The sequence below is a fragment of the Cricetulus griseus genome, chromosome 2, assembly GCF_003668045.3.
Source record: "Cricetulus griseus strain 17A/GY chromosome 2, alternate assembly CriGri-PICRH-1.0, whole genome shotgun sequence".
NCBI lineage: Eukaryota > Metazoa > Chordata > Mammalia > Rodentia > Cricetidae > Cricetulus > Cricetulus griseus.
In genome coordinates this window covers 41,823,273-41,851,043 of record NC_048595.1, presented here as the reverse complement: position 1 = coordinate 41,851,043, position 27,771 = coordinate 41,823,273, and the positions used below count along the sequence as shown (strand labels likewise).

Genomic DNA, 27,771 nt, shown 5'->3' with positions numbered 1-27,771 from the left:
CGTCCTTCTCAGACGCCCCTGGTCTTGCTGTTTCCACTTCCACTTCCTGCTCACCTTCCCAGGATGCATTGGGCAGCCACCCCGGGGAAGGTGGGCCCAGCTTCCTCGTGGGCTACCAACTGCTTTTGATCTCTAGTTCACAGTGGTGACCCAGAGATCTGTGTTGTTACACTGCAGGTCTTGCTACCTATTAAACAAGGTCACTGAGGACCACAAGCCCCTCATCATTTGCAGGACCCCAGGTACTCAGAGAAAGTACCCAACATGGTTGGTGTGGTAACACGTACACAGGACTGGGGAGGTAGGTGGTTCTGTCATCTGTCTACAGAGACTCACTGTGCCTAGCAGAACCTCATTCAGACAGGCTCAGCCTGAGCGTGAGGACAGACACTGTTAGCCCTACTGGAGGAGCAGTAGGGGACATGCTCCTGAGTGCACAGGGCCTTCCCTTTCCTCGGGAGTGGCCTTTCTCTGCACAGCCTGGTTCTGGCCAGCCTGGCAGGTGGAAGTCAATTCATGGTAGAGATTGTGCCCTCCTAGGCTTGATCTTCTGTGCCACATGATAGAGACAGCTCTATGGGAGCCCACCTGCAAATCAGGGAGGGCTGGTCTGTGTGCCTGCAAAGGGCAGCTGTGTGCATGGGTGATTGTCTCCCCTGGAGCTAGATTTTATCCTGGCTCCGGGAAAAGTACGTCCTAAAGGACAAACTGGCCCACGTGGCTGCTGCCCCAGAGTGGTGTAAGCAGAGGCTCTCGGGGAGTTTCTGCACTTTGGATGGAGTGCTGGAACCAGATGGCCCATATTTTAGTGAACTGGCATCAAGACATCTTGCCTCAAGTCCTAGACAGAACTGCCTGGGGAGAAGGGGTGTGGCAGAGCCATCTGGGAAGTGGAACCAGGCGCTAACGTGGCACTTGCTGTCAAAATGTGCCTGTCTTCTGCTGGGTGGGGGGTTAGAAAGGCTGATGGGAGACACTCTCACTCATGGCCCACACCCCTTCACATACATACCTCTTTGCCTGCAGGGTAGACTGCCTATAGCCTGAGAAGTTGCTAAGGTTAGAGCTAAGGACTTAGCTCAGGGCCTCAGGTTCATTCCTAGTTCTCAGGTTAGCTGGTAGTAGGAGTTGTTCCTGAATGTTGTGCTGGACACCTGAGTGCCCACTGTGTGGCTTCAGGAAGTTGCTTGCAGTGTCTCAGAGAGGTTCGTGGCAGTGACGGCTCTGATGGAAGTTACAACAGGCATTGAGCTGAGGTCCCATAGCTCCCTTTCAGCCCCAGTATCCCAGTCTGCTGTCCTCCGGGCTCTGGGGTTCCTGTCCCAGAACCCCAATTGGTTCCCCTAAAGCTTTTGTCCATTTTACTGCCTGTCAAGCAAGCCCAGCAGCTGTCTGAGGGACACAACACCCTCCCTGTCCCTTTCCCATTGGTACTCAGTCTCAGGGCAGGTCTGTGGCAGCCTTGAACCCTCAGGCTAATGGCCCCAAGTCCCAGGTGACTCATCAGGCTACCAGCAAAGGAACTGCCAATGTCCCCTTCCCACTGCCACTGCAGCAGCTCAGCTTTCCTCCCGGCCATTTCAGTGTTCCCACTGTCGGGTGCTCAGAGCCAAGTGCAGCCCAATACTTGTCTGTGTTCAGTTTCGTCGCGTCAGATTTGGCCGGTGATTCTAGCTTGCGGGGGCCCTTCATCCAACAGTCAGCTGTTCCCTCCAGCTTGTTGTCCTCTACAAATCTGATCCACATGCTGTCTGTGGCCTTGGCCAAGCCATTGATAAAAATGACTGGAAAGGAGAGGGCTGAAAGCAGAGCCCAAAGACCCTGTCTACTGTCTGCAACTGTTGTTCAACGCCAGATGGTTGCTGACACCCCATCTGGTCCCTGAAGTTCTAGGGCCAAGTGCCTCAATATCCAAAACACATAGCACCAGGGAATTTGCCTCAGCCTGGCTACGGGACCAAATTAGCTCAGGTGGCCCAGTCCTCAGGGAACTGACATTGGATACACAAAGTCACCAGAACCCAAGCCATCCTTACAGGCTGGTCCAGTGCCCCACCCACCCACCCAGATTTAACATCTCACACCAGCAAACCAACACTCGGGTCTAGTCAGGCCCTGGGCTTTGACTAGAAGTAAGACAGACTAAGGCTTACACTGGGGGAGATCCAGAAACCCTGGTGCTTGATAAATAGTTTAGGCTGACATCAAACTCTCTGTCCTCTTGCCTTGGCCCCAAGTGCGAAGATTATAGACCTAGTCTGTCTCCCTCATTTCACACTTCTCCACTGCCACCCTCTGCTAGACTCGGGGTCTGGTTTTGGGGTGTTGGAGTGAGTATCCTACCACAGTGTCCTTCAACGAACAGAGAGGCACAGGGAAGTTGGCTGAGGTGGCCACTGTCTGAGGAGGCCTCCAGAGGACACGATGGAGAGGAGATGGCTGGAGCGGGCGAGGAGAGTGAGGAAGACCATCCCAAAGTAGTTTTTACACTGTTCTATGGGTCACCTGAGAACTAAGGCTAAGGCAGGGCACTTGCAGCCTAAGATCAGGCACTCTGCGGGAGGTTGTGTAGGTGAATCGAGTAGGCAGAGCCGCAGGGAAATCTTCCCCAGTCACGCCCACCATAGTGTTTCTTGCTCAGTTATCTGGTCCACAATGGAGTTCACAGTGACAACCTGAGAGATGATGTGCAAGCCAGGTGAGGTGTTTAGGTAGCCTTTCCCCTTCCTCAGGAGCCTGGCAGTCAAGGCCTCCCTTCCCCCACTCTGCAGATTGAAACAGGTTGGGAGCCAGGCCAGCCCCCAACCATCTCTACAAGCTAATGTCTCTAATCACTTCAATCTCTTGATCCTCAATCCCTGGGCACTCAGTGGTGAACCAGATGGCTTGGGAGGGATATGTAGGCCTCTGGGCTCCCATCCTCCCTGGGACCTTTTACTGACCTTAGGCATCCTAAGAGCAACCAGCTAAGCCAGGAGTGGGCTAGACAACACAGTTATGATCGCTACCCTAAATCAGGAGGAATATATGAGGTCATCTCTATGGGACCTACTATGCCGCCTGTAAGCCTTGGTCTGGCTATCCCAACAGCTGGTTGTCTAGGTTCTATCTGGTAACTTCCTCAGATGTCAGGCTCACCACCACAAATCTATAGGCTATAGTTATGGACAAGTCAGAACTCTGAGAGCTGAACTGAGAAGGAATTACTTGGCCTGGATCACATGACAGTCATTATTATCCCAAACTAGTCCTTAGAACAGGACCTTACCTACCACCAAGGAACCCTGAAGAGAGGGCTCAGGAACCCCTATTCCAGTCTTGATTCTAGAACTTACTTCCTGAGTAGCCTGAGCTCCACTGTCCTTACGTGCAGCTCAGACATACAGTTCCCAGTATGATAGCCACTAGCCTATCAAGCACTTGAAATGCAGCCAGGACACTTATTGATTCATTAATTAATTTTAATTAAAATGTAAAGTCTGAGCAGTGTAAACATTTCATATTGATCACTCATGGCAATAAGTTGGATATCCTGGGTTAAAGTATTATTTTTTAAGATTTATTTATTACTTATGTACATAGTATTCTGCCTGCATGACAGAAGAGGTCACCAGATCTCATTACAGATGGTTGGGAGCCACCATGCGGTTGCTGGGAATTGAACTTTAGGACCTCTAAAAGAGTAGTCAGTGCTCTTTCTTAACCTCGAAGCCATCTCTCTAGTCCTAAAGTGTTATTAAATAGATCCCATATTTCCTTTTACTTTTATTTTTTGAGACAGGGCCTCATTTTGTGGTCTGGGCTGGGCTTGTCCTTTTTGAAATTTTTAAAATTAATTAAGGGCTAAGGGGCACAGGCCTATAATTCTATTACTTGGGAGGTTGAGGAAGAAGATTGCAGAGTTTAAGGCCAGACTCTCAAAAAAAAAAAAAAAAAAGATAATGATTAGCAAATCTAAATGACGAATGGTTCTGACATAGGGATTCCTCAGGGTGCCACTGACTTACAAGGCTGTTGAGTGGTGGAATGAGGCAGATACTCAAGTCTTTGGGGAACTGAAAAGCTCCTGGCAAACTGCAGCCTCTATGGCTGCCAGGCAGAAAGTCTGGGGCAGTGTCTTCCACCACACAAGACATGCTTGTTCTAGACGTAAGAGAGAACATGGAGAAATAGGGAAGCCAAGGACCTCTCTCTCTCCACAGACTGACACTCCCTTTATTCAGCCACATGCACAAGCGTCCTTGAGGCTTAACACTCTCTCAAGTACCAATATGTCCTGGCTTGTCAGTTCTCAGAAAAAAAGAAGAAAAAATGAAAAGAAAACCTTTGTGACTCTAAAGCAGAGGTTCTCAACCTGTGGCTCACGGTCACTTTGGGTCAAACAGCCTTTGCACAGGGGTTGTATATCAGATATCCTTCATATCAGACATTTGCATTGTGATTCATAACCATAGCAACATTATAGTTAGGAAGTAGCAAAGAAAGTAATTTTATGGTCAGGGATCATCACAACATGAGGAACTGTATTAAAGATACATTAAAGATATGGATTGCTACAGGGACCTCTGCACACACTGGGTGAGATCAGATGGCAGTCCTGTCCTGTTGGGTGACACTGATGAACCCCAGTCATACAGATTCACAAAATATGCACAGACATCTTTTTATCTGAGGTCCAAAATGTTGCTTCTGACCATTTTGGGGGCTTCAGGGGGTTCATAATTTGTCGAAGCATTAGGGAAATTGAGAACCACTGACCTAGAGCCTCAGTTCTCAAGGAACTCACCAGCAAGAAGAAGCCCCAGATCCCAAATGGTAGAAACTTACCCCACATTCCTTGTGCCCACAAGTTTAAGGAGTAGCCCAGCTCTCACACAGGCTCTCCTGGCACTTTCCTCCCAGCCTTGTCACCTTGGGCACTGCCAGCACCAGCCCGGGGAGCTCCTGCCTCACTTCTGCTCACTAGCCCCATTGGCGGGATGGTGGGTGAGGTGTGGTGTATGAGTTCTGAGCAGGGCTGCATGGCCCTGTGTAGAACTCTCATCACATCTTTCAGACTACGATGCTCTCTGGGGTTGGACCACAGGGCCCTCAGGTTGTGACTGTGTTTGCATTTCTTCTCTGCCTACCACATCTAGGTGTCCAAGTTGGTGCCACCTCACTGGGCCCCTTCCTCAAGAACCTTTGTCCTTAGGAGATCTGATTCTCATTGTGTCCTGGCCACAGTCCTTAGGCTGTAAGTCTGGACTGCAAGTGAGAGAGGGATCGGTTTCCCAAGATGCTCTGGGGCTCCCTGAAGCTGAATCTCATGTCCACTTCATATTTCATTAGGACAGTCTTTCCAGTGACAGGTCTGACCCTTATGGTGGCCCCCCAGCACAGACATCTTTTTATCTGAGGTCCAAAATGTTGCTTCTGACCATTTTGGGGGCTTCAGGGGGTTCATAATTTGTCCTGGAACCCCCAATCGTAGGAATCTTTTGTTCTGTGCTCTCTCACCCTAGGCAGATACTGTTAGACCCAGTACCTGGGAAACAATGGCTGTTCTCTGTCCTCTGCACCCCCTTGGGGCCTCCCAGCCCCCCTTGACTCACCGTTCAAGACCACCTACAATATATTTTTTCTGTCCTGTCACCATAGCTCACACAGACCCTGAGCTCTGACCTCACTGAGCAGCACAGTGTCCCACACTTTAAGTCTCCTGTGTCCCTCTGCCATACGCTCCTGTTGGCCCCATCTCCAAACCCTCCCCATCTTGGAGGAACTAACTCCAAAGCCGTCACCTCCAGGAAACCTTTCCCTACTATTTTAGCTGGAGCTCTCTCCCCTAATAGAAATGTCCCTTCATTGTCACCTCCCTTGCTGTTCAGATTTGCCCAACTTCTGCAGCAGTTACTTGTGTTCCCTTGTGTCCTGGTGCTCTTGCCTGCCACTTCCCCTGCTTCCTGACAGAGTAACTACTTCCTGAGGTCAGGAACAGGATCCACACACTAAATCAGACAAGCCTAGGGCCGGCATGAGTGCTGGTCTAGCAGGACACTAGTGAGGGTGAATTAGGGCACACCCTCTGGCCTGCAGCAGGTGGGCCTCGCCACAGTTCTGCCGAGGGAGGGCAGAGGTAATCTTCCTTAGATAATGGTCCCAGCAGCCTCGTTTACTCTGCTGAAAATCCCATTACTGGCCTTTGCGATTTATGTCTGAGACCAACCCTAAGCCCATCACCAGCATATGGCATCCTGGCAGAGGAGGAGAAAAGAGATTGTGCAACCCTTCCTTCCTTCCTTCCTTCCTTCCTTCCTTCCTTCCTTCCTTCCTTCCTCCTCCCCTCTTCCTCCTTCCCTCTCTCCCTCCTTCCCTCCCTCCCTCCCTCCCTTCTCTTCCTTCCTGCCTGCTCTGGGCCTGCCCTGGGCTGGCTCACACACCCTGTTCAGACCCCAGCCTACCCTGTCAGGGGCCCTGATAATATAACAACTCAAAGAAACGGGATGAGGACAGAGACCAGGAGAGGAGGGTAGACATCATGAGAACCCTCCAGGAGGAGGGACCTTTGCCCTGGTCCTGATGGGAGAGTCAGCACATGCCCAGGGCCAAGCAGAGCTGCCCAGGTCTCAGGGGCAAGGTATGTTCTACGGGGTGGACACTGACTGCTGCTGGATATAGGGCTGACATTGAGGAGAGCATGAGGAATTGTTAGGATTATCTGCTCTTGTTTACATGATTAAATCCAGACAAATACTTCCTTTATCTGAAAGAATGAAAGGGCTTTGGAGGAAAATCCTTTTGGCAGTGAAACAAAGCGCAGGCATTTCCTTAATTAATCTCTCAACTCCCTCCCCAGAGCAGAGACACACCTTCAACACTGGCCAGGCAAGGGGGTGGTCTGACTCAGGTACACTCTGGAAGATATGCCTCGGTGTTCTCATGTGGAGAGGGGGATCTTGGATCTCCAGATGGAAGACTTGCATGTCAGAGGTTGTGTGGCCAGCTGGCAGGCTAGGTCACTGTCTCTACCTCACTCATTGGTTCATTCAGTAAGCCTGTAGGGGCCACTCGTGCCCTGTCTGATCATTGGGGACCCATAGAGAAGTCAGACATGTCCCTTACATGCGCACTCAATCTTGTGACTGCATTAGGCAGGTAAACACACCATGACAACCAGGGTCATGAGAGAAGAGGCCGAGGAAGCCCCTACCATTGGCAGTGTGAAAGGACTTCACCATAGAAGTGACATGGCCTGGTCCTGTCTGGTGAGGAACTGGACATGTATAGGTGTGATGTACTGGACTGGAGACCCAGGTTTCAGAGAGAGAGAGAGAGAAAGAGAGAGAGAGAGAGAGAGAGAGAGAGAGAGAGAGAGAGAGAGCATGTGGAGCAAGGGGGGTTAGGAGCCTCAGGACTGGATGACCCAGAGGGAGACTTCCTGGAGCACATGAGGTTACAGGGCTTAGTGGAGAGGGAGCCACAGTGGGCACACCAGAGTTCCTGGCCAAGGTCTTGTGCCTCTCACAAACCTGACCCATCTTGCCTTCCAGTTTGATGTCCGGCCTTGCCTCCCTGGATGCCAAGACCTCCAGCCGCTTGGGCATCCTCACTGTGGCATACTACCTGTGGACCACCTTTCTGGCCGTCATTGTGGGCATCATCATGGTCTCCATCATCCACCCGGGCGGGGCAGCACAGAAGGAGACGACGGAACAGAGTGGGAAGCCAGTCATGAGCTCAGCTGATGCTCTGCTGGACCTTGTCCGGTAACTCTCTGTCTGTATGCTCTTGGAATCCTCAGGCCTGGCACAGGTGCCCTGTGTGGCCTCCAGAGGATACACAGAATGTGGGGCTCAGGTCAGCTCTAGATTATACGTGGCAACATGGATCAGGATAAACTCTGAGACCCTCTAGTACACTGACATCACTAATGAACACAGCTTGTTCCCAGCCCCTGGGCTGCCTGCTGGGCTCTGCTCTGCCATCTCCTTGGGGTTGGGGGCAGGTGAGGGAACACCAGGCTGAGAAGGGCTGTGAGCTGACTGATCCCACAGCTGTTGAGGCCACCCAGCTTGCAAGGCAAGAGGCCAGTAGTTATGGGTCCCTCTATTTCTCTATTGGGCCCTTTGCCCTAAATGAGAAAACAAGACTCAGAGAAGCAGTGTGGTTTTCCCAGATTCTTTAGCAGGAAGGTGAGGCACCAGGATTCCATCCAGGCTGTCTGGCACCCAGGACAGTGACTTTGTGAAGCCACTACCTTAGTCAGTTCAGATCCATGGACCTGAGCCCGCTCCATAGCTGGCAACTACCCTCCTGGCCCTCGCCAGTGCCAGCTCTGGGCCCGAGCCTGGATCAGGAGGCTCAGCCTCCACCCTTCCTTGCGGTAGAGGAGTCACTGTCAGGAGAGAAAGACCATGGCATGCTGGCCTGTTTCTAAAGGCCACAGGAAGCAGGTTGGATTTATTTCTGCAGTGGTGGTGGTCTAGCCCAGGGTCTTCTGCCTGCTGGCTAAACGCTCTGTAGCTGAGCACAGCCCTGGCCCAGAATATAACTTCAAATACAGGAGTGGCATGGTTCAGTGTAGAAGGCTCCCTCTAGCCACTGGAGAGGCTATGGATCCATGTGGAGCAGGCCAAGAGAGGAAGGCAGAACTGGGATGGTCCAGGGTGACGGCCATTGGGTGAGACTGGGGAGACTGGCACGATTAGCAGGAACACCATCAGGACTCGGGAGCATGAGAGTAAGGGTGGGTGAGGAGGCTGCTACTGCCCAAGCATCTGAGTGGATAATATGTGGAGACCAAACTGGAGGAAGGTTCTGGAGTAGGCACAAACCTGCCACAGGAGAATTCGAATCTCTTGAGTGGATTCAAGCTGAAGATGGAGATTTTGAAATTAAGGAAAAGGAAAGTAGCCCCGAGGATGAAGGGCTTAGGCCAGGATGTATGAGTGTGCCAGAGCTGGACAGCCTCTACAGACACATCACACTGGAAATGGCCTGTGTCTTAGGATTTTATTGCTATGAAAAAACATCATGACTATGGCAACTCTTATAAAGAAAAACAGTTAACTGGGGCTGGCTTACAGTTCAGAGGTTCAGTCGATTATCGCCATGGTGGGAAGCATGGTGGCGTGCAAGCAGACATGGTGCTGACGAGGTAGCTGGAGGGGCAGGCAGCAGGAAAAGAGAGTGACATTGGGCCTGGCTTAAGCTTCTGAAACCTCAGAGCCCACCCCCAGTGGCACACTTCCTCTAATTAAGCCACATCTATTCCAACAAGGCTACACATCCTAATCCTTTCAAATAATGCCACGCCCTATGAACCAAGGGGGGGTGGGGGGTGGGGGGCGTTTTCTTTTAAATGACCACAGTCTGATGGGCTTAACTGGCAGATTTGCTCCATGGATTCCTCCCAGTCCCTCTTCATCTTCTAATCGTTTAGGACATAAATCCAGACCTATCTAATACCAACCCCAGCTTTGTGGATCCACAAGGAAGGATCCACAAATCCTTCCTTGTGGATCTGATTCTGGCTTGGGAAACTGCAGTGGGAAGATATTCCTTGTTTGCCCCACCAACTCCACTCTGATAGGAGGGTACACAGGGGCCTACTTTCCTGGGCATGTGTGTACTGCTGTCGGTATTCCCTGGTTGTATTTCTTACAGTATTTTCATAGGTTCTAGCCCTCCTAGCATTGGGCTCTCCTGCTAAAATAATCCCTGTTTCATCTGGGCACTTACAATGCTGCCTTCAGGCAAGATCTCTGGTCAACCCCTGGGCTACCCTCTTGGTCATGGTCCATTTTGTAAGAGCCACAGCTGGACCATGGAAAGTATATTTATCTTTGCCAGAAGTGCAAGTCTTTCCCAGGGTCTTTGGATATGAGTCAGGCACAAGCCTCTACATTCCTCAATTCCTGGGAGACACAGTCATGGTCTCTGAGTGATTCTCCTGGCTCAAAGTTAGAAAGGAACGTTCTTTCCTCCCTCATGGGAACTGGTGGCCAATACTCAGCATCTCTCCCTCTCTATAGGAATATTCTATAGGAATACTTATCTTGTGTGTCAGTCAGTTGCAGCTGTGTAACAAACCACCCCAAACTGATGGGCTTGAAATGTCAAACTGGGGTTTGCAGTCAGCTGTAAGGGTCTGCTGGTTCAGACTGAGCCCACTCAGGGTCTGCAGGAGGCTGGTGGTCTGGGTAACAGAGGGGCCTGGGATGGCTTGACTGAGATGGTTCTGCAGGCTGCTCATAGTCTCCATGCTTCGAGGCCAGTCCTGTTTTCTCAGAATGGCAACATTCCTCACTGTGGGAAGAAGCTGGCCTGGACATTTTCTTACCATGAAGACTGAAGAGAGGGAACTGAGCACAAGGCTTGTGTAAGCCAGGTGATATGATATCCCCCACCAAGGCTTTGAATGTCCCAAGACACCAGTGTTTTCTAATTTTGGTTCAACCTACAAACCGCTAGAGTGAACTCCTGGTTCTAACACACACTTGTCTACATCTCCAAGCTACCATGTCCAAGCCAAAGGCCTCAGCCCCACCCCCTCCCTCCACACTGCCCACTCTCTCACCATCCCCCCTCTACATTTCCAACTCTCCCTCTCCCACACCCCACTCTTCTGAATGCTGTCAGCTCTCCTTTCAAAACCAGACTCAGACCGTGGCCCTTCAGTGCCACGCTTGGCATTCCCACTACACCTTCCATGTGAGTGTCCAGTGGGCTCCTCTGCTTTCTCTCTGCTCCAGTCTGATATATTTTCAGTACAGCAGCTCAGTAAGCCGTCCCCCTGTTGTTCTTGGCTTGCTTGCCAGCTGTCCCCTCGGTCTCTGTGACTTACAGCCGTCACAATTCCTCCTTCCCTCTCCACTGCCTCACTCAGGGCCTCAGAGCCCCACTCTTCCCCTGACTCTAGCCATACCAGCCTCAGCCAGTCTTGTCCCGTGTGTTCCTGTCTTCATGCTGTCCTTGCCTCTCTGCATGGCCTTTCCTGGTGAGTGAGCATGCCTCTGTTCTACACTTTGCCAAGGTCTCTGCTCTGGGCCAACTTTCTGCTGTGTTGTTCTTCGCTTGGCTGAGTTTGTCTGCCCAGCCCCTCTCACTACCTGACACTATTACACCCTCAGATTTCTCTATTTCTTCTGGTCACCCTCCCTGCCCCCGGTGGTGGCAGATCTTCACAGGCCTGTCCAGGAGCCTACACACAAGGTTGTGATACCAACAGAGCAGCTGGGGTCAAAGACTCATTAGGAGCCTCTGCTTTTCAGGAAAAGCATGTGCCTAGGGGCTAGAGGACTTGGTCCTTGGCAACTCTGTGGGCTGCCTGGGGCCGGCAGGAGGGGCAAAGGAGGAGCGGGAGAGCAGGTGTGCTGGAGGCCAAGGAGAGAGGGCTTTTGAGAGGCCTCCTTCTAAGAGCTATTATTTCTAGGATTACGTTTCCATGATCCATGATTTCTCAGACCCTGTGATTCAAAACAGCTTTTCCTCAGGGTGGGACGAGGCTCTGCTTAGGGCTGCCAGGCTCTGGGGCCCATACATGTGTCAGAATCAAATGTCCCAGTGCTGGTCTGCTCTTAGGGGCTTCTCACATGGTGAAGTCAAGCCTTCTGCTTTGCGGCTCTGCAAAGCTGCGGTTGGGTACGACTGACACCACATCTTTGTGGGAGGTAGGGATGCAGGGAAGGTGATATGCTTCCTGGGTGCCGAACCACCACTTTCGATACCCAAGGTCTTACCTCCTTTCCTGCCAACAGCCACTGTGACCTTGAATAGGTGGCTCTCTTTCCAGGATGCCTCTGGCTCTGTAGCTGCACACACAAGGCCCACAGCTAGCAAGAAGCCATGGGGTGTGAGCAGAAACTTCTAGAGGTGGATAATGGGGCAACATGGCAAAACTCAACCCCAGACACAGTGAATGGCAGGTCTGGGTTGGCTTTCAGGCCTCGAACGTAGAACACGGGGTCTGAGGTGGAGCTCAGTATCAGGAGACAGGCCTAGTATCATGAGGTTTAATCCCTACCACCAGAAAAAAAAAAATAGGGAAAGAAATGAGACGCTGGTGAAGTTGGGAAGGGTGAACTGGAGCAGAGAGGGTCGACAGGCGTGACTGGAGGCACAGGATGCCCGGGCAGTCAGCCCACCTTTAAGTCTCAGGGTGAAACACTATGCCCAGAACTGGAGGAACAAATGAGTCCCCACATCAGGACCAAGCTCCATCCCCAAAAATCAGAGGAGGAATGATGGGGGATGACCTTCTGTGTATATGTTTCTCTTATTGGTTGATGAGTAAAACACTGATTGGTCAATAGCCAGGTAGGAAGGATAGGAGGGGCTACCAGACTAGGAGAAGGCTGGGGACAGGAAGGAAAGAGAGATGACTAAGAGATGCCAGCTGCTGAAGGAGTAACATGCCTGATTGTGGGTAAGCCACAGCCTTGTGGCAATACACAGATTACTAGAAATCAATCAGTTAATAATTAAGACAGAACTAGCCAGTAAGAAGCCTGAGCCATCGGCCAAACATTTTTTTTGTTTTGTTTTTGTTTTTGTTTTTTTGAGACAGGGTTTCTCTGTGGCTTTGGAGGGTGTCCTGGAAGTAGCTCTGGAGACCAGGCTGGTCTCGAACTCATAGAGATCCACCTGCCTCTGCCTCCGGAGTGCTGGGTCGGCCAAACATTTTATACTTAATATAAGTCTTTGTGTGTTTATTTGGGGCAAAGCGGTTGTGGGACCAGGTGGGACAGAAACCTCCATTTTCAATGGAAGGTGCATGGACACCACTCTCTGGAGCTCTAGGAGGAAATGAACTGCCCAGAACCACTTTACCACAGTCTAGTGCAGGCATCTGCTAAATGCTGCTCACAGAATGAGAACACGTATGACCAGGATGGAGACCCTGGGGACTTGGGGACATTGTGACAATGTGAAATGTCAGAAAGACAAGAGGCTGGTCACACAAGGAAACAAGGCCCTGAGGCTCAATGCTAAGGAGGCAAAGATGTGTGCTTGTGTCTCAAAGATGATTCAAGATCACTACAGACTGTGTCCCTGGCTGACCTGCCAAGTCATTAATTCATTTCCCAGGGCTCCAAGTCAGCACCCTGACGTCGGCTTCCAGTCCAGCCTCAGGAAGTCCAAGCAGAGAGCTAATCAGAGCTGGCTGTTGCTTTTTCCACCTTATTAAAACACCACAGAGATTAAGTAATAACTTGGCTCCGTTTGGAGTTCCCCGTTAGCATCCCAAGGGCTGGATGAGCCTCTCAGGAGCTGTTCTTGAAAGGAGCAAGCTCCACCTTGGGCCTTGGTGGGGGTTGCAAAAGAAGATATGTTTGGAACCATCTCAGCAAGAACTTACAAACAGCAGATATGGAGGGTAGCCTCGGCAGGCAGCCCAGGCTAGTTGCTGGGAGTTGCAAATATGACTGTTCATACCCCTAGCCACATTCTGTCTGTGCTTTAGGTAGCTGCTACCAGGTTACAGGCCTCATGGGATAAAGGAGTTTTCCTATAGGAGTTCAGAACCAACAGAAAATGAGTGCTTTCCCAAGTAACAATCAAAAGTATGGGTTTTTATTGTTGTTTTGTGGGTTTTTTTTGTTTTGTTTTGTTTTTGTTTTGTTTTGTTTTGTTTTGTTCTTTGGTTTTTCCAGGCAGGGTTTCTTGTGTAGCCCTGGCTGTCCTGGAACTCACAGAGATCTGCCTTCCTCTGCCTCCCAAGTGCTGGGATTAAAGGTGGGCGCCACCACAGCCTGGCAACCAGTGTTTTACAACCTGAGGGTCACAATCCCTTTGGCAAACCTCTTTCTCCAAAAATATTTACATTATGATAGTAGCAAAATTACAGCTATGAAATAGCAATGAAAATAATTTTATGATAGCAACATGAGGAACTGTAGTAAAGAGTCACAACATTAGGATGGTTGAGAACCACTGTCCTAGACTAAAGCCATTCATTCTTTAGGGATGGAGTTTAGTGACTTCTCCTCTCTGGGGCTGTCCAATTAAGGACACAATAAAGGATGGGAATCAGGGTTTGGTGGCTGGGCCCTGTGGGTCTCTTACCCTAACAGGCCTCCATAAGCAAGAAAGGAAGGAAGGGCGCACACTGGGGGCAACCTGCTTGCTCTGCCACAGCCCACCTGATAAAGTGGCCTCACACTAAAGAAGTCTTGAAGGAATGTACATGCTTGGCTTTTTAGCTCTTCTTAACCTAGAGTCTTTTCTGTAAGGCTAACCACCTCCTAAGTCCCCTGAGCCTTCTGGGGCTCATAACCAAGATTTTCACACTGTTTGACAATCAGTGCAATCTGATGGCAGACTCAATGAGATCCCAGCTCCTGACCTATGCTTCTCCCTTCCCTGGTGACAAAACTGAGACAGACCCCTGAGATAGGGTCACAGAATGCTCTCAGCCAGCCTCTGCCTGGGTAGCTCCTCTACCCTCCTCCTCTGGCCAGATGTGTCCATGGAGCCTGAATCTTAGCAGGAGCACAAACACTGCAGTCAGCCGCTGCTTCTGGCCCCAGCTGCTGGGGAGGAGGCTTAGGAAGCAGAGCACACTCATGTCCACGTGTGCAGCCTCACTCATGTGTGAACCAAATCTAGAAAGAGAACTGCCAGGATAAGTGAGGGAGGGTGAGCCAGGCCAACAGCAGCGGGGGTGTGTTATCACAGCTCATTCCCGGAAACCGAACGAGAGGCCCTTAGCATCTCCAGTCTGTAACTGTCCTAGAAGGGGTCAAAAGGGCGGAGGTGGGAGTGTCTTGCTAGATCCCTTAGAGAAAGGTCACTGCAGGGGCCACCTGAAGGCACCCATCTCCCTCACCTCCCCAGCGTGTGTATTGTCATTTTACAAAACATTAAAAAAAAATGTTTTTGGCAATTTGCATATCTTCTTTGGTGAGAATTCCTGGGTATATCTTTGTCTTTCTCTATTGAAGTGTTACTGTTTTGCGACCTGTTTGCTTAAGCAGCAAATATTTTCAGAGTGCCTACTGTGTGTCGGGCTCTCCTCCAGGGACAAAGCAGGGAAAAAGAACAAACGCCCCTGCCCTCTAGGGATTTGAGATCCCGTGAGAGCGGGCAGCTGGTGAAGATGGAAGAAAGCAGGAATTGTTGAAAATGTTTTCAGAGTCTGGTGATTACTGTAGTCATTGAGATGCCCCAGCTTGTCTGTCATTTGTTTTGTAATTTCATTTGCATTGTAACCTTAGAAAGCATCTTGTTTTTTCCTCAGATTGACATTTTGGTATCATTTTAGGTTTTCAGAAGTTAGCAAAGAAAAGAAATCCTACCTATCCTCCCCAGTGGCCCAGATGTTAGCATCTTCTGTAACCACAGGACCTTTCAAACTAAGAAATGGAACTGGGTCACCTTGAACTAAAACTATAGATCTGTCTGTTCAGTCCTCTGGGACAGGGGCTCAGGCAGCCCAAACTGGACTTGAACTCACTAGGTAGCTGGGGATGATATGAACCCCTGGTCTTCCTGCTTCCACTGCTCCAGTGCTGGGGATGCAGGCTTGTGCCACCATCCCAGTTTGTTGCAGAACTCCATTTGGATATCACTAATTTTCCCATTAATACCTTTTTCTGTTCCGATATCCCAGGCAGGATGGCATAGTGAATGGAGCAATTTCTTCTTTTCAATGAGTTAAATCAGTTGAGTTGTCCACTTTGTTCTTAGCGAGCCCTTCCATGTTTAGGTGGTGATAAAAGATTAACCTATTGTCCTCTAGGTTTTTTACTGTTTCATTTGAAAAAATTACATCTTGAATTCAAATGGAATTCGTTTTGGTGGAAGATTAAATAACAGAGTGACAAGTTTTCAGAATGGCTGGTCAGTTATTCAGTTTTAAAGATGACTCCTTTAATTCCTCACTGGCTTTTGAAACAGCTTTCTCAAATACAGAGTACTTGTTGGGATGGGCACAGTAGCACACACCTATAATCTGAGTACTTGGGAGGATGGCAGGTTTGGGGCAGCCTGTGGTACATGGTATGACCCTCTCTATAGTTAGACAGATAGTAAGTAGATAGATGATAGGTGGATAATTAGATAGGTGATAGATGATTAGATTGACAGATGGTAGATGATTAGATAGGTGGATAGATGATAGATAGATAGATAGATAGATAGATAGATAGATAGATAGATAATAGATAAGATGGCAAGCTAGCTCATTAGGTGCTTGCCACACAAGCCTGACAACCTGTTTGATCCCCAGAACCCACAAAAATGCAGAAGGAAATAACTGAATCCTAAAAGTTGTTCTCTGACCTCCACACATGCCATGGCACTCACCTGCATACACACACACACACACACACACACACACACACACACACACACACCAACAATAATGCCAAAATGACAACAGAAATTAAATGTTTAGCCATTGGAATTTCTGCCCTGTGCTCCGGTCTCTATGGTGTGGGTTGCCATATTGTGTGTGCAGGGCATTGCATTGACAACAACTATACTTGTCTGGTATATATTCATATCTGGCAGGACAAAAGCCCCTCTACCTTCAGCCTTAAAATAAATAAGACACATTCAGTTCTCCATTGGCATGAGCTTTATGTCCATGGAGTCAACCAACTGCCAGTCAAAAACTTTTAGGGAACGCACTGCATATGCACTAAATGTGCTGGTTTTCTTGTCATTATTCCATCCAAGCAGCACAGCAGCTCCTTCCACCACACTCCTGGGCTCCAGGCACTGCACAGTGTCCAGAGATGATTGACAGCCAGGCAGGGTGTATGTGCACGTGGGTTATGCACATTCTGTACCATCTTTGTCTCCTAACACAGCATCCTCCAACTGGGGGCTCTAGGGAGGGTCTAGGGTCAACCTCTGAACCAAAGAAGAAAGACTGTAACAGTTCACTGTGTGTCCAGTCTGAGTAGGGCCCACGCACACACAAAGGTTATCAAAGATACAGGAGAAGCCAGGTGTGGTGACACGCGTCTTTTGTCCCAAAACTTAGGAGGCAGAGACAGATGGCTCTCTATGAGTTTGAGGCCAGCCTGATCTATATAGTGAGATCCAGGCCAGCCAAGTCTATATAGTGAGACCCTATCTCAAAAAACAAATAAAAGGATGGAGGGGACAAATGGAGACTTGACTTTAGGAGGCCATCTCATGGGAAGACAAACATCTACGAGTTGCCAAGGTGACCCACACACAGAAAGGCCACAGGTCTGCCTTGAATCAGACACCTGGCTAGGGAAACGTGCTGATTTGCTTAGCAGTTAAGCAATCAGGGAAGTAAGGATGCCCATGCCAGTCTGCAGGAGAAGTGTAAGCAAGGCCTGGGGCTGGGAAAGAACAATGCTTGGTTAGGAAATTCTAAGAGTCATTGGGGACCAGTGTCACGGGTGCCACCTGGGGTAGGGGGGCTCATGGAAGGCTTCCACTGCCTGCTACCAAGGGTACATATTGATGACTTCCAAAGGCCTCCTGTCCCAGCACTGGAAATCCTTAATTGCTGCCTCTTCTCTCCTCAGGAACATGTTCCCAGCCAACCTGGTAGAGGCCACATTCAAACAGGTGAGCAGAGCCTGGCTTTGGAGGGAGGAGCAGGAGGGGAGGGGAGGCAGGTTTATCTGGGCCTGGTTAGAAAGTGACAGGCTGGCAGCCTTCCTATCTTCTATAGGTGGATGCCAGGGGGAGGGGGCATGGGCAGGATCCGTATCTTAGCCCCTCCCATGGCCACACCCCTGTCCTGGGTTCCAGTTACTCATAAACTCTGTGGGGCAGAAGAAAGCCTTGACTGAGCACCTGACTCAGCACATGGGTGTTCATACCCACCCTCCCAATTATCCTCACCAGTGTCCACTAAGGCAAGACCAGCCCATTTCCTGGATGGGAAAACTGAGGCTCAGAAGTAGCTCATTGGTCAAAATTACTATTAGTCAAGGACAAGAGAGCGGATGAATTCAGGTCAGGGTGGCTTCTAACATGCTTCTTCTCTAAAATCAATCTCCCCATAAGAATAATAATAACATTCACTGTTGGAAATTAGGAAAACATTAAAGTACATCAAACAGGCCCTGGGGAGTGTGCATCAGTTGGCAGAGTGTTTGCCTAGCATGTACAAAGCCCGGGGTTCGATTCCCAGCACTGCATAAATAAGGTTTGATAATATACTTGGCAATCCTCAGAACTCGGGGAAGTTGGGACAGCCTAGGCTGCTAAAAATAAAATAATAATAATAATAATAATAATAATAATAATAATAAACTTAAAAAAAATAGAAACCCCAGGCAGCCTAGGCAATACAAGACTCTGTCTAAAAGCAAAATAAATTAGTAAGCTTAAAAGAAAAAATATTTACAAATGTGCCCTCAGTTAACACACGAAAATCACCTTTAGGTCCAGGATCTAGAGACAGAGGAAGCAGATGGTATGGCTTCTCTAGGTCTTCAAATTGATATTAGGATCTTCAGGTATGCGGTTTGCATCTTGCCCCACCCCCACCCCCACCCCGCTCGCTCGCTGTCACCATGTCAGGAGCACCCTCCCCAGGGCAACCTCCCTTGCTTACTGTCTGTCCTCTCCATGTCATGAGGGTTGTTCCCAAGCTTTCTGGCCACACTCCAGCTCCTTTACAGATCTCTACCCCTTCTTCTGTCCACCAATTGTCGATGCAACCCAGCTAGTGCCTTCCTAAATCCTTTGCCTGGGCAAGGCTGAGTGTTGGGCTGGGACACAAAGCAGGAGGCTAAGGGCCTGGAAAGGGACCCCAGAACAAGCAGCTGTGGAGCTGCAGCAAGTTACCAACATCTTAATCTTCATCCAGGAACCGTGATCCAGGACCCTGAAAGCTGGGCAGAGAAGTGCATTCTGCCCTGGTGGTGGGGAATTACTGGAGGTTACTGTGTGTATTACTCTATTTTATAACCCTTTCCTTTTGGCAAACTCCTTTTTTTTCAAGACCCAAATCAAATACCCCCTACCCCCACCCCCTTTGCTTGTCATTTTCCTCTCCAAGGCTCTGAGCAGAAAGTGTCTGGTTCAGTTCTGTGTGTGCTGATGTTGGTAGCGGTAAGCCTCACGTGGGGCTTTCTGCAGGCTGCTTGAAGGGACAGATGCTCCCCGCCCCACCCCCACCCCATTTGGGCTCCTGGAATCTAAGGAACAAGGGAGCAAGCCCTAGGAATAGTCTGATGAGCAGAGGAGGACCTTGGGTAACTTCTCATCTCCTGGGGCCTAGGAGCTTTCTCTGAGAAGGTTCTGGATCTTTCCAAGGACAACGGGGCTTCAGGCTGTCTGGTGCATGGATCCTGGCGTGGTGGAAGGGGAGATGGGTGACAAAGCAGAGGAGAAGGTAGATGGGGGAGGTAGTCAGGTGACACAGAACTGGAGAGAGCTGCAGGCACTATGTAGCTGGATAAAGGACTCCCTTCTCTTTGTGGTGGGTAACATCCAGGCTCTCCCTCGAGAGTCCATTGATACAAGTGTGTACAAATGTGCCTTAAAGTGTTTCCTATAATAACATGACACTGATTCCCTCCTGGTTGGCATGCTCCCCAACAGTACCGCACCAAGACCACTCCAGTTATCAAGTCTCCCAAGGGGGCTTCAGAGGAGGCCCCTCCTCAGCGGATCCTCATCTACGGGGTCCAGGAAGACAATGGCTCACGTGTGCAGAACTTTGCTCTGGACCTGACACCCCCACCGGAGATTGTGTACAAGTCAGAACCTGGTACCAGTGATGGCATGAACGTGCTAGGCATTGTCATCTTCTCAGCCACCATGGGTATGTGTGTGAGAAGATGCCACACCAGTGCCCCTTCCAATCTTCCCGGCCCTTCTTTCCTGCTTCTACCTCAGTGGCTCTGAGCCCTTCTTCGAGCTGAGAATTCCTGCCCTGGGGCTGCTCTGCCCACACAGGTGTCTGCCCTGCTCCCTCTCTCCTACCTTGGACCTTTCACTGAAGTCATGAGATGATATCTGGTGAAGAACTAGCACTGTTTGTTACGACTTTCATCCCACATTCGGGCTTTTCCCTAGCTGCCTCTCTCTCTAGAGCTGTTTGTGTCATTTTGGGGGGGGCTCATAGTAACTCCCCTGAGCATATCTTTCCCTTTGCAAGCATTTTCTGGGTCCCCAAAGTCCCTCCAACCACAGCAATTTATTCGCTTAAACCACTAAGGGTGTGACTGAGGTCCTTATTTGTATGTGAACCTTTGAAAGCAGTCACCTTTTTTTGTTGTGGTGGTGTGGGGTAGTTTTATATTCTGAGGTTTGCTTGTGCTTTGTTTTTGAACTTTTTCTTTGCTTTTGAAAATTTCATACATGTATACAATGAATATAGCTTGGGTTTTGGGGTTTTGTTTTGTTTTGTTTTTGAGGCAATGCCTCATGCAGCCTGGACAGGCCTCAAACTCACTTTGTAGCTGAAGATGGCCTTGAATTCCTGACCTTCCTGCTTCCATCTGCCAAGTGGGATTATAAGTGTAAGCCTACTCAGCGTGCATTCTTGCTCTTAAAGAGGCGCCTAAATTGTATAGCTTCAGATGCCACAACCTCCTGCCAGGAATGCTGCCCACTGCCACACACAGGACCCCCTCTCTTGGGGGATCTCCAGGCCTGGATGTCTGGAGAAGTGTTCAGCATCAGCCCTGGCGAGGCTGCTTCCCTGGCCTTCCCACCGCATCTCACCCACACACAGCCTGCTCAGCCTCCTGTTGTATATATGAGACATCCGGGACATGTGCCTTCTGATCTTCTGGTCCCCTACCCAGCTCCTGCCGGCCTGCCTCCTCTCTCTCTGCCAGTACTACCACTCGGGAGCCATCTGGATCCTGCAACAGCTGCCTTGGTTCTCTGCATCTTGACCCCTCTCATATGTCCTTGGGATCAAGAAGCCAGCTCTGTTCTGTAGTCTGCACTCAGACAGAAGCCAAATGGGGCTTTAGAAGCTGCAGAACTCAAAGGGTGGCCCCGGCTGCTCCATCTCCCTGCAATCCTGTGGCCCAGGCCTCTGCTCTCTCTAGCCCACTGCTCTTGTTCTTCCTCCCTGCCACCTCTCTCATCCTCTTCAAGGTCTTCTTGTCCCCAGACTCAGTCAGGTGCCCGGGTCATGACTTCTCTGCTCGGAATGCTCCACAGTGAACATCTGACCCTGTTGCATTAGCCACTGTTTGTGTGTAGTCGCGCTGAAGCTGGGTTATGTGGCTCAGCATCAATTGCCTGGCTTATAGTCTATTTGCCGGATCCCTCCATGGTGACTAGTGAGGGCAGAGCTCAGAGAAACCTGCTGAAAATGTGTTTGGATGATGACTGAGTGTGTAGGCAATAATGGATAACAAAGTTCCAATTGCCTTGGCCAAAATACCAGACACATAAAGGGCTAAGACCTGCGACTGGCACTGGCTACTGGGCTTTCTTCCCCTCCAACCACAGCCTCTCTGAGGGATGATGCAGCAAATGAAGGATACCTGGTAGCAGTGAAATGAAATGTCTGAGACTCAGTGTTCACTAGGCAGTGTAACTCTCTGTGTATCGCTGTACATTTGTGCTAAGTCAGCACCAGCCCATCTTAGTTAGCGTGTGTGTGGCTCACACTCCTGTGTGAGCCAAAGAGTGCCCTCACCTGCCTATATCCATACCATTATGCACAGTTGCCCTAATCAGGGCTCTCTGGCCCTTCATCCCTGTGTCCTTTGCCTCTCTTTCTTGGTGTGAGGACATGGCTGGTGCTCAGGTCGCCTTGCCTATGCTATGGGGTGCCTCATTGTCACACCTGTGTCCTATGTATACTAGATCTGAATTTGCCCAGAGTCCATCCTGGAGACATCTAAGTGAAGGTGAGGAGGGGCAGAAATAGCCAGAAGGCAGACTGATGGAAGGTGAGAGCTGGTTCATTTGCCAGGATGCCACAAGCCATCACAAGATGAGTGGGCCTGACCCAGTGTCACCCCCAGTCCTGGCTGCTGCTTACACAGGCAAGCCCTTTGTCACCCATCACCACAAGATGACTTCTGTGTGGCTTCATGGTGACAGAGCCTTTCTCTGGAGTCCCACATGCCACATTCAGCGTCCACCTTTTCCTTTGTTGGGCAAGCCACTGAGCTGCTAAATGGCATGCAGAGCTTTTGAAGGACAGTCTCAGCATGTGGAGCTCCCCAGAATGGTGACATGATGGTGCTGTCACAGGGCTGACCCCAAGGAACGGTCTCCCCATGTGTTCTTGCCAAGCAAACTGACAGCCAGATGTCCAGACATTGAAAACCTGGGAAATGCTCTGAGGCAGCAGAGAACCTGTTGTCTAGAATGCTAAGGCCCATGAGACCAGGGCCCAGGGAGAAAGGGCAGACAGAGCAGGGTGGTGAAGTGCAGTTAGGTATGTACGGCTGAAGCTGGGAACTGATTACTGTCAAAGTGGACTGGACGTCAGGTTGTATTCAGGAGCCTTTTATCTCAAGGGGATGGATGTCTACTGCTGTGTGGAGAATGAACTACGATTCTAGAGGCTGCGGGGGTGTCAGCAAGGGCTGAACTCTGCATTGTGTGCCCACCTGTCCCTCCTTGCTATCAGCATGTCTGCACGATGGCCTGGTGCACCTGTGACTTTCTGTGTCACTCTGCAGGCATCATGCTGGGCCGCATGGGTGACAGCGGGACTCCCCTGGTCAGCTTCTGCCAGTGCCTTAATGAGTCCGTCATGAAGATCGTGGCAGTTGCAGGGTGGTAAGTTTGCTTTATGGAGTCTCCCCCCAACACACACACACACACACACACACACACACTCTCTCTCTCTCTCTCTCTCTCTCTCTCTCTCTCTCTCTCTCTCTCTCTCTCTCTCTCTCTCCTGTCCTGGACACATCACTGACCCATTCTCGGTGCTCTCTTAGGGATTCAACAACCTGCACAGGAGGCTCAGCCTGGGCCTGAGTGAGCTAGCTGGGTGTGCAGGGTTTCCAACACAACCAAGCCTAGTCTTCTGCTCTCTTGGCCTCAGTTTCCCCACGTTGTGGAACCTGTTTAACCCAGCTTTTGAAGAAAGCACACAGTGGAAGTGAGAACCAGTAATCATCCTAGTTAAGAGTTCAGACCTCAGGAGCCTTCTAGTCAGAAGTGCATGCAGAGGACTGCCCATGGTCACCTAGATGTGGCATTGCTGAGCTAAAATGCAGCTTCTTGTCACCAGTGGCATGGATAGAACTAACAAAGAGGTCCCAGGCTGCCTGGGGTTGGTGCAACTGAAGGGAACTAGTGATGCCATGGACCTGGCTGTCAGCTGGGCACCTCCATTACAGTCTCATACAGTCCTTGGGAGGGGCTTGAGATGAGATCACAGGGTGGCAAGGTGCCAGGTGGGATGGGACCCTGAACTGAACCTGAGACCACTCTGCCACCCCAGGTACTTCCCCTTTGGCATTGTCTTCCTGATTGCTGGAAAGATCCTGGAGATGGATGACCCCAAGGCAGTGGGGAAAAAGCTGGGCTTCTATGCCGTGACAGTGGTATGCGGGTTGGTGGTCCACGGCCTCCTCATCCTGCCCCTGCTCTACTTCCTCATCACCAGGAAGAACCCGATCGTCTTCATCCGTGGAGTCCTCCAAGCTCTGCTCATTGCGTTGGCCACCTCCTCCAGGTAGCACAAATGAAGAGCTGAGTAGGCTGGGGTAGGCTGAACAGAGGTCTGCCCATGCATCCAACCACAGAACCACAGGAAGTGCTAACATGGCTCCTTAGACAGATCCCAGGGGTGGCAATATTGTCTTGGTAATACCACCATATGGGGCTTAATGCTCAAGACTCTGGCTGCCTCAGTCATTCTTGCAGCCTTCCTTTGCCCATGGTCCCAAAGCGTTCTCAGTCTTCATGAAGGACCATCCTTACTCTACAGCCATGTATTCCTGTCAGGATAGGCCCCTTGACATCACGGGGGCTCAGTCTGTCTACTCTATATGGAATGTTCAGGCTGGAGCACCTGTTTCAACCTTGGCAGCATTTCCGGACAGCCAAGGCTGGAGTCATGCTTCTGTTAGGTATTCCAGTGTGATGGTATGCTGTCCCTTAACCTTCTCAGGCCTGAGTGTCCCCATACCTGCACTGGAATAATTTGTACCTGCACAGGATTCCTTCAGAGACTGGGATAATCCACCGGGGTGAGAAGGCCAATAGAACCAATGAACCCATGCCCAGCTTTGGGGACTCCTTACCACAGCTGAGTACAGAGGACCTGGGATAGTTAGAGGAGGGAGGAAGGGAATGCATTGGTCACACATGGTCATCTTGCCCTGTGAGGATATAATATTCTCCTGAGATCACGTGTCCAAGCCACATGTGGAAGGAGCTGTGGGGATCTAAGCCCAATCTTTCTGGGCCAAAGGTCTCCCTGTATCCCTCACCATTCTTGCCTGTGCCTCAGTCTCCCAGTCAGTGCCATGTTTCACCCCTGTCAGAGGCACCCCCACCCCTGCAGCAGAAACCCCTCAGAGATATAACATCGGGTGCTTCCCTGAGCCCTGCATGGCTTGATCTTGCAATCGCCCGGTGACCTGGGAGTTGTGTGCAACAGAAACCAAGGTGCCCAGGTTACAGGGCTTGCTGAGGACCTGTGCAAGCCTGGACTCAAGGTCCAGGAACTCTGGAGTAGCCTTTGCCAGTCACCGCTATAGATACCCTTGGCGTTCCTCCCCAGGGAAGATGAAGGAAAGGACAACCCAATGCCTAACACACAGCTCTTCCCAGGGTCATTCCTACCAGCCCAAGCTGACCCACATGCATGCCACACATTTCTGTCAGGGCATCAGTGAGCTGGCCCTCCTGCAGTGACTCACTTCAAAGGCCCAGACCATCCTGGAGGAGGGTGGTGGGCAGACACCTGCCCCTCTGCCCATAGCTCAGCCACACTGCCCATCACCTTCAAGTGCCTGCTGGAGAACAACCACATTGACCGGCGCATCGCTCGCTTTGTGCTGCCTGTGGGTGCCACCATCAACATGGACGGCACCGCGCTCTACGAGGCTGTGGCCGCCATCTTTATTGCCCAGGTCAACAACTACGAGCTGGACTTTGGCCAGATCATCACTATCAGGTGTGTACTACTGCCACACTTCAGAACTCTCCTGGGTCAGCAGGGACATGGGTACATGACAGCCACAGGCAGGCCTAGGGCTAGGGCTAGGGTAAGCCTAATCTCTGGGATCAGGGTGAGCAGAGGCAAGGGCCAGGCCTGAGGACCAGTGAGGCTAGTGTCAAGCACACACAGCTGCAATGGGGCCAAGCCTGAGGTGACCTCCTTGTGGGCTAGTCCCAGCACACAATTCTGACCCGGGAGCCCAGGCCAGAATGTAGCTGGCATGGAGCTGGGGTAGACCACCAGAATTTGAGTGTCTCTGTCCCACAGCACAGTTCCCTCAAGGATGGGGATGGGGACCCATGGGCCAAAGGACTATGAGCAGACACACACTTCTCTGAGAACCCCCTGATGTGATACTCATGACTGCCCCACCCCCTTGGCTGACCCTGAGGACCTAGCATTCTGGTCTAGGAACCAGTGCTGTTGCAGGTACCCTTGCCACATCCTTCTCCCTCTGCAGCATCACAGCCACTGCAGCCAGCATTGGGGCAGCTGGCATCCCACAGGCAGGGCTTGTCACCATGGTCATTGTGCTCACCTCTGTGGGACTGCCCACCGACGACATCAACCTCATCATCGCTGTAGACTGGGCTCTGTGAGTGCTTCATTCCAGTCCTTACCCAACCCCACCCTTGCTGAGGGCAGCAGGCAGAGGGTTGGGGAATTGCCATGTACTACACATGGGGTGCCCCAATAATCTACACCCAGCTCAGTGGTATGACTTGGGGTCCCAGGGTTCAAAAGTCAAGACAGTGTTCCCTTGAATTCTCCAAAGAAGTTCTAGATAGTGACCCCAAGTCTGGCCCCTCTAAACACAGGGCCTGTGTTCACTAAGGGGCCTCCTCAGCTGCTTAGGCACCACTGAGGATGGGTTGGGTGCATCCCTGTCTGCGGTCACTGCCTGTGCTTCTGTGCAGTGGCCTTACACTTTCCAGTTCAGTGTGGCCCTCTACAATTCCTGTTGAGACTGCTGCAGCTCACTGTCTACCTTGACTTGCCAGGGACCGCTTCCGTACCATGATTAATGTGTTGGGTGATGCACTGGCGGCTGGGATCATGGCCCACATCTGCCGGAAGGATTTTGCTCAGGACACGGGCACCGAGGTGAGAGAAGTGTCTCCCCAGGAAGCCTCTAAGAGATGGAGCCAGGTGGGGTTGCAGATTTCATGGTGGATCTGACAGAGTGCCCAGATCCAGCCAGGGAAGCAGTGAAGGGGAAAACAGCACATTTCCCTCTGAGAAACCCAGTCCCTCATGTAGTATGTTGTGGGGCAGCTGGGAATTGCCTGGTATTCAGGGTTGCAGGTGTGTGTAGTTGGCTGTACCCTCTTCACTGGAGGGAAGCTAAGTTCAGGCAGAGGAGCTACTGTTCTCCAACTGGACCCTGTTGGGTAAGTCCCTTATCTACCAAGATAGGAGGCAGGAGGCAAGGCAGCTTGCAAACTGGTACCCGGAGAAGCCTGTGCCCTGCCAAGGCTACCCAGTTGTATTTATAGGAAAATCCCTTTTGGTGGCTTTACCTGACCTTCAGTCCCTCCTGGTACTAACAAGGCTCATTTCCTCTCCAGAAACTGCTACCCTGTGAGACCAAGCCAGTGACACTGCAGGAGATCGTGGCCGCCCAGCACAATGGCTGTGTGAAGAGTGTGGCTGAGGCCTCGGAGCTAACCCTTGGTCCCATGTGCCCCCACCACATCCCAGTCCAGGTAGAGCAGGATGAGGAGCCAGCCAGTGCCAGCCTAGACCACTGCACCATTGAGATCAGTGAGCTGGAGACTAATGTGTGAACCCGCAGGGCTGCAGAGCCAGGCCAGACCCTGGGGTAGGAGCTGAACTCAGAATACCACCCAAGCAGCTGGCAAAACCACATCCAGCTCCACGGGCAGGCTAGTCAGCCATTGATGAGAAATAGTGTCTCGGTAAAGAGACAATGCGTGCAGGAGCCCCAGCCAGCAACTATGGGCTCTTGTGGCCCAAGACCTAGTTGTGACAGTTTCTCCTGCAAGAGCCCACAAAATCACCTGGCAGGGAGGGTCTTTACTTGTACCTTATGGAGGAACAGTTTTGGGGCCTGACAGCTAAAACCACTCACTGAAAGCAACATCTGGGTCAGGATATAAACTCAAGTCTTTGGAGGCTTGGCCATTCCCTTCTGGAGGACAAGGCAACCTGCAATGACCAGCAAAAGAGGCTCTGACCTCTCCAGGGTCCCCACAGCCACCACTGCTTCCAACTCATAGAGATAAAACAACAGTGTCCTGTTTCTGCCCCAGCTGTGTCCAGGCCAGGTCAACCTGCCCCACCCCATAGCATGTGGTTTTAACCCAGCACTCCCAATAAGGGCTGGCCCATCCCAGAGCTGAGACCTGATGCCTTCCACATGCCGTAGCCTTGTCCATTTCTGTCCACCAGATCTCTCATCTAATATGGAGAATGATGTCCACTAAAGCTTGGAGGCTCCATGGGTACTGCCCAGCCAGCCTTCCATGGGACAGGTGGGCATGATGGGCCACAGGAAGGGAGGCCTAACCTGGGATTCTCTGGCCAAGTGACCAGCAGTACCTTAGGGTCCAATCTCCATAAAGACTTGTGTGGCAAAGAGGAATGAGAGTTACTAGCTCTTTCTGTGTTTGCAATAACGTGATAAATAAAAGTCTTTGTGTTTTCAAGACTTGTGGATGTAA

The 27,771-nt window shown here is 50.9% G+C and overlaps 1 protein-coding gene across 1 annotated transcript in view; it reads left to right on the top strand.

The window, feature by feature from the left end:
* Slc1a7 (solute carrier family 1 member 7) overlaps positions 1 to 27,771 on the top strand; it is a 46,886-nt gene extending 19,115 nt beyond the window's left edge. The window contains exons 3-11 of the mRNA XM_027402406.2: positions 7,533 to 7,748; positions 17,496 to 17,538; positions 19,528 to 19,750; positions 22,587 to 22,686; positions 23,360 to 23,593; positions 24,848 to 25,042; positions 25,548 to 25,682; positions 26,089 to 26,191; positions 26,656 to 27,771. Of these exons, the coding sequence (XP_027258207.1) occupies positions 7,533 to 7,748; positions 17,496 to 17,538; positions 19,528 to 19,750; positions 22,587 to 22,686; positions 23,360 to 23,593; positions 24,848 to 25,042; positions 25,548 to 25,682; positions 26,089 to 26,191; positions 26,656 to 26,874 (1,468 nt within the window). The 3' untranslated portion in view covers positions 26,875 to 27,771. The remainder of the gene's footprint in view (positions 1 to 7,532; positions 7,749 to 17,495; positions 17,539 to 19,527; positions 19,751 to 22,586; positions 22,687 to 23,359; positions 23,594 to 24,847; positions 25,043 to 25,547; positions 25,683 to 26,088; positions 26,192 to 26,655) is intronic.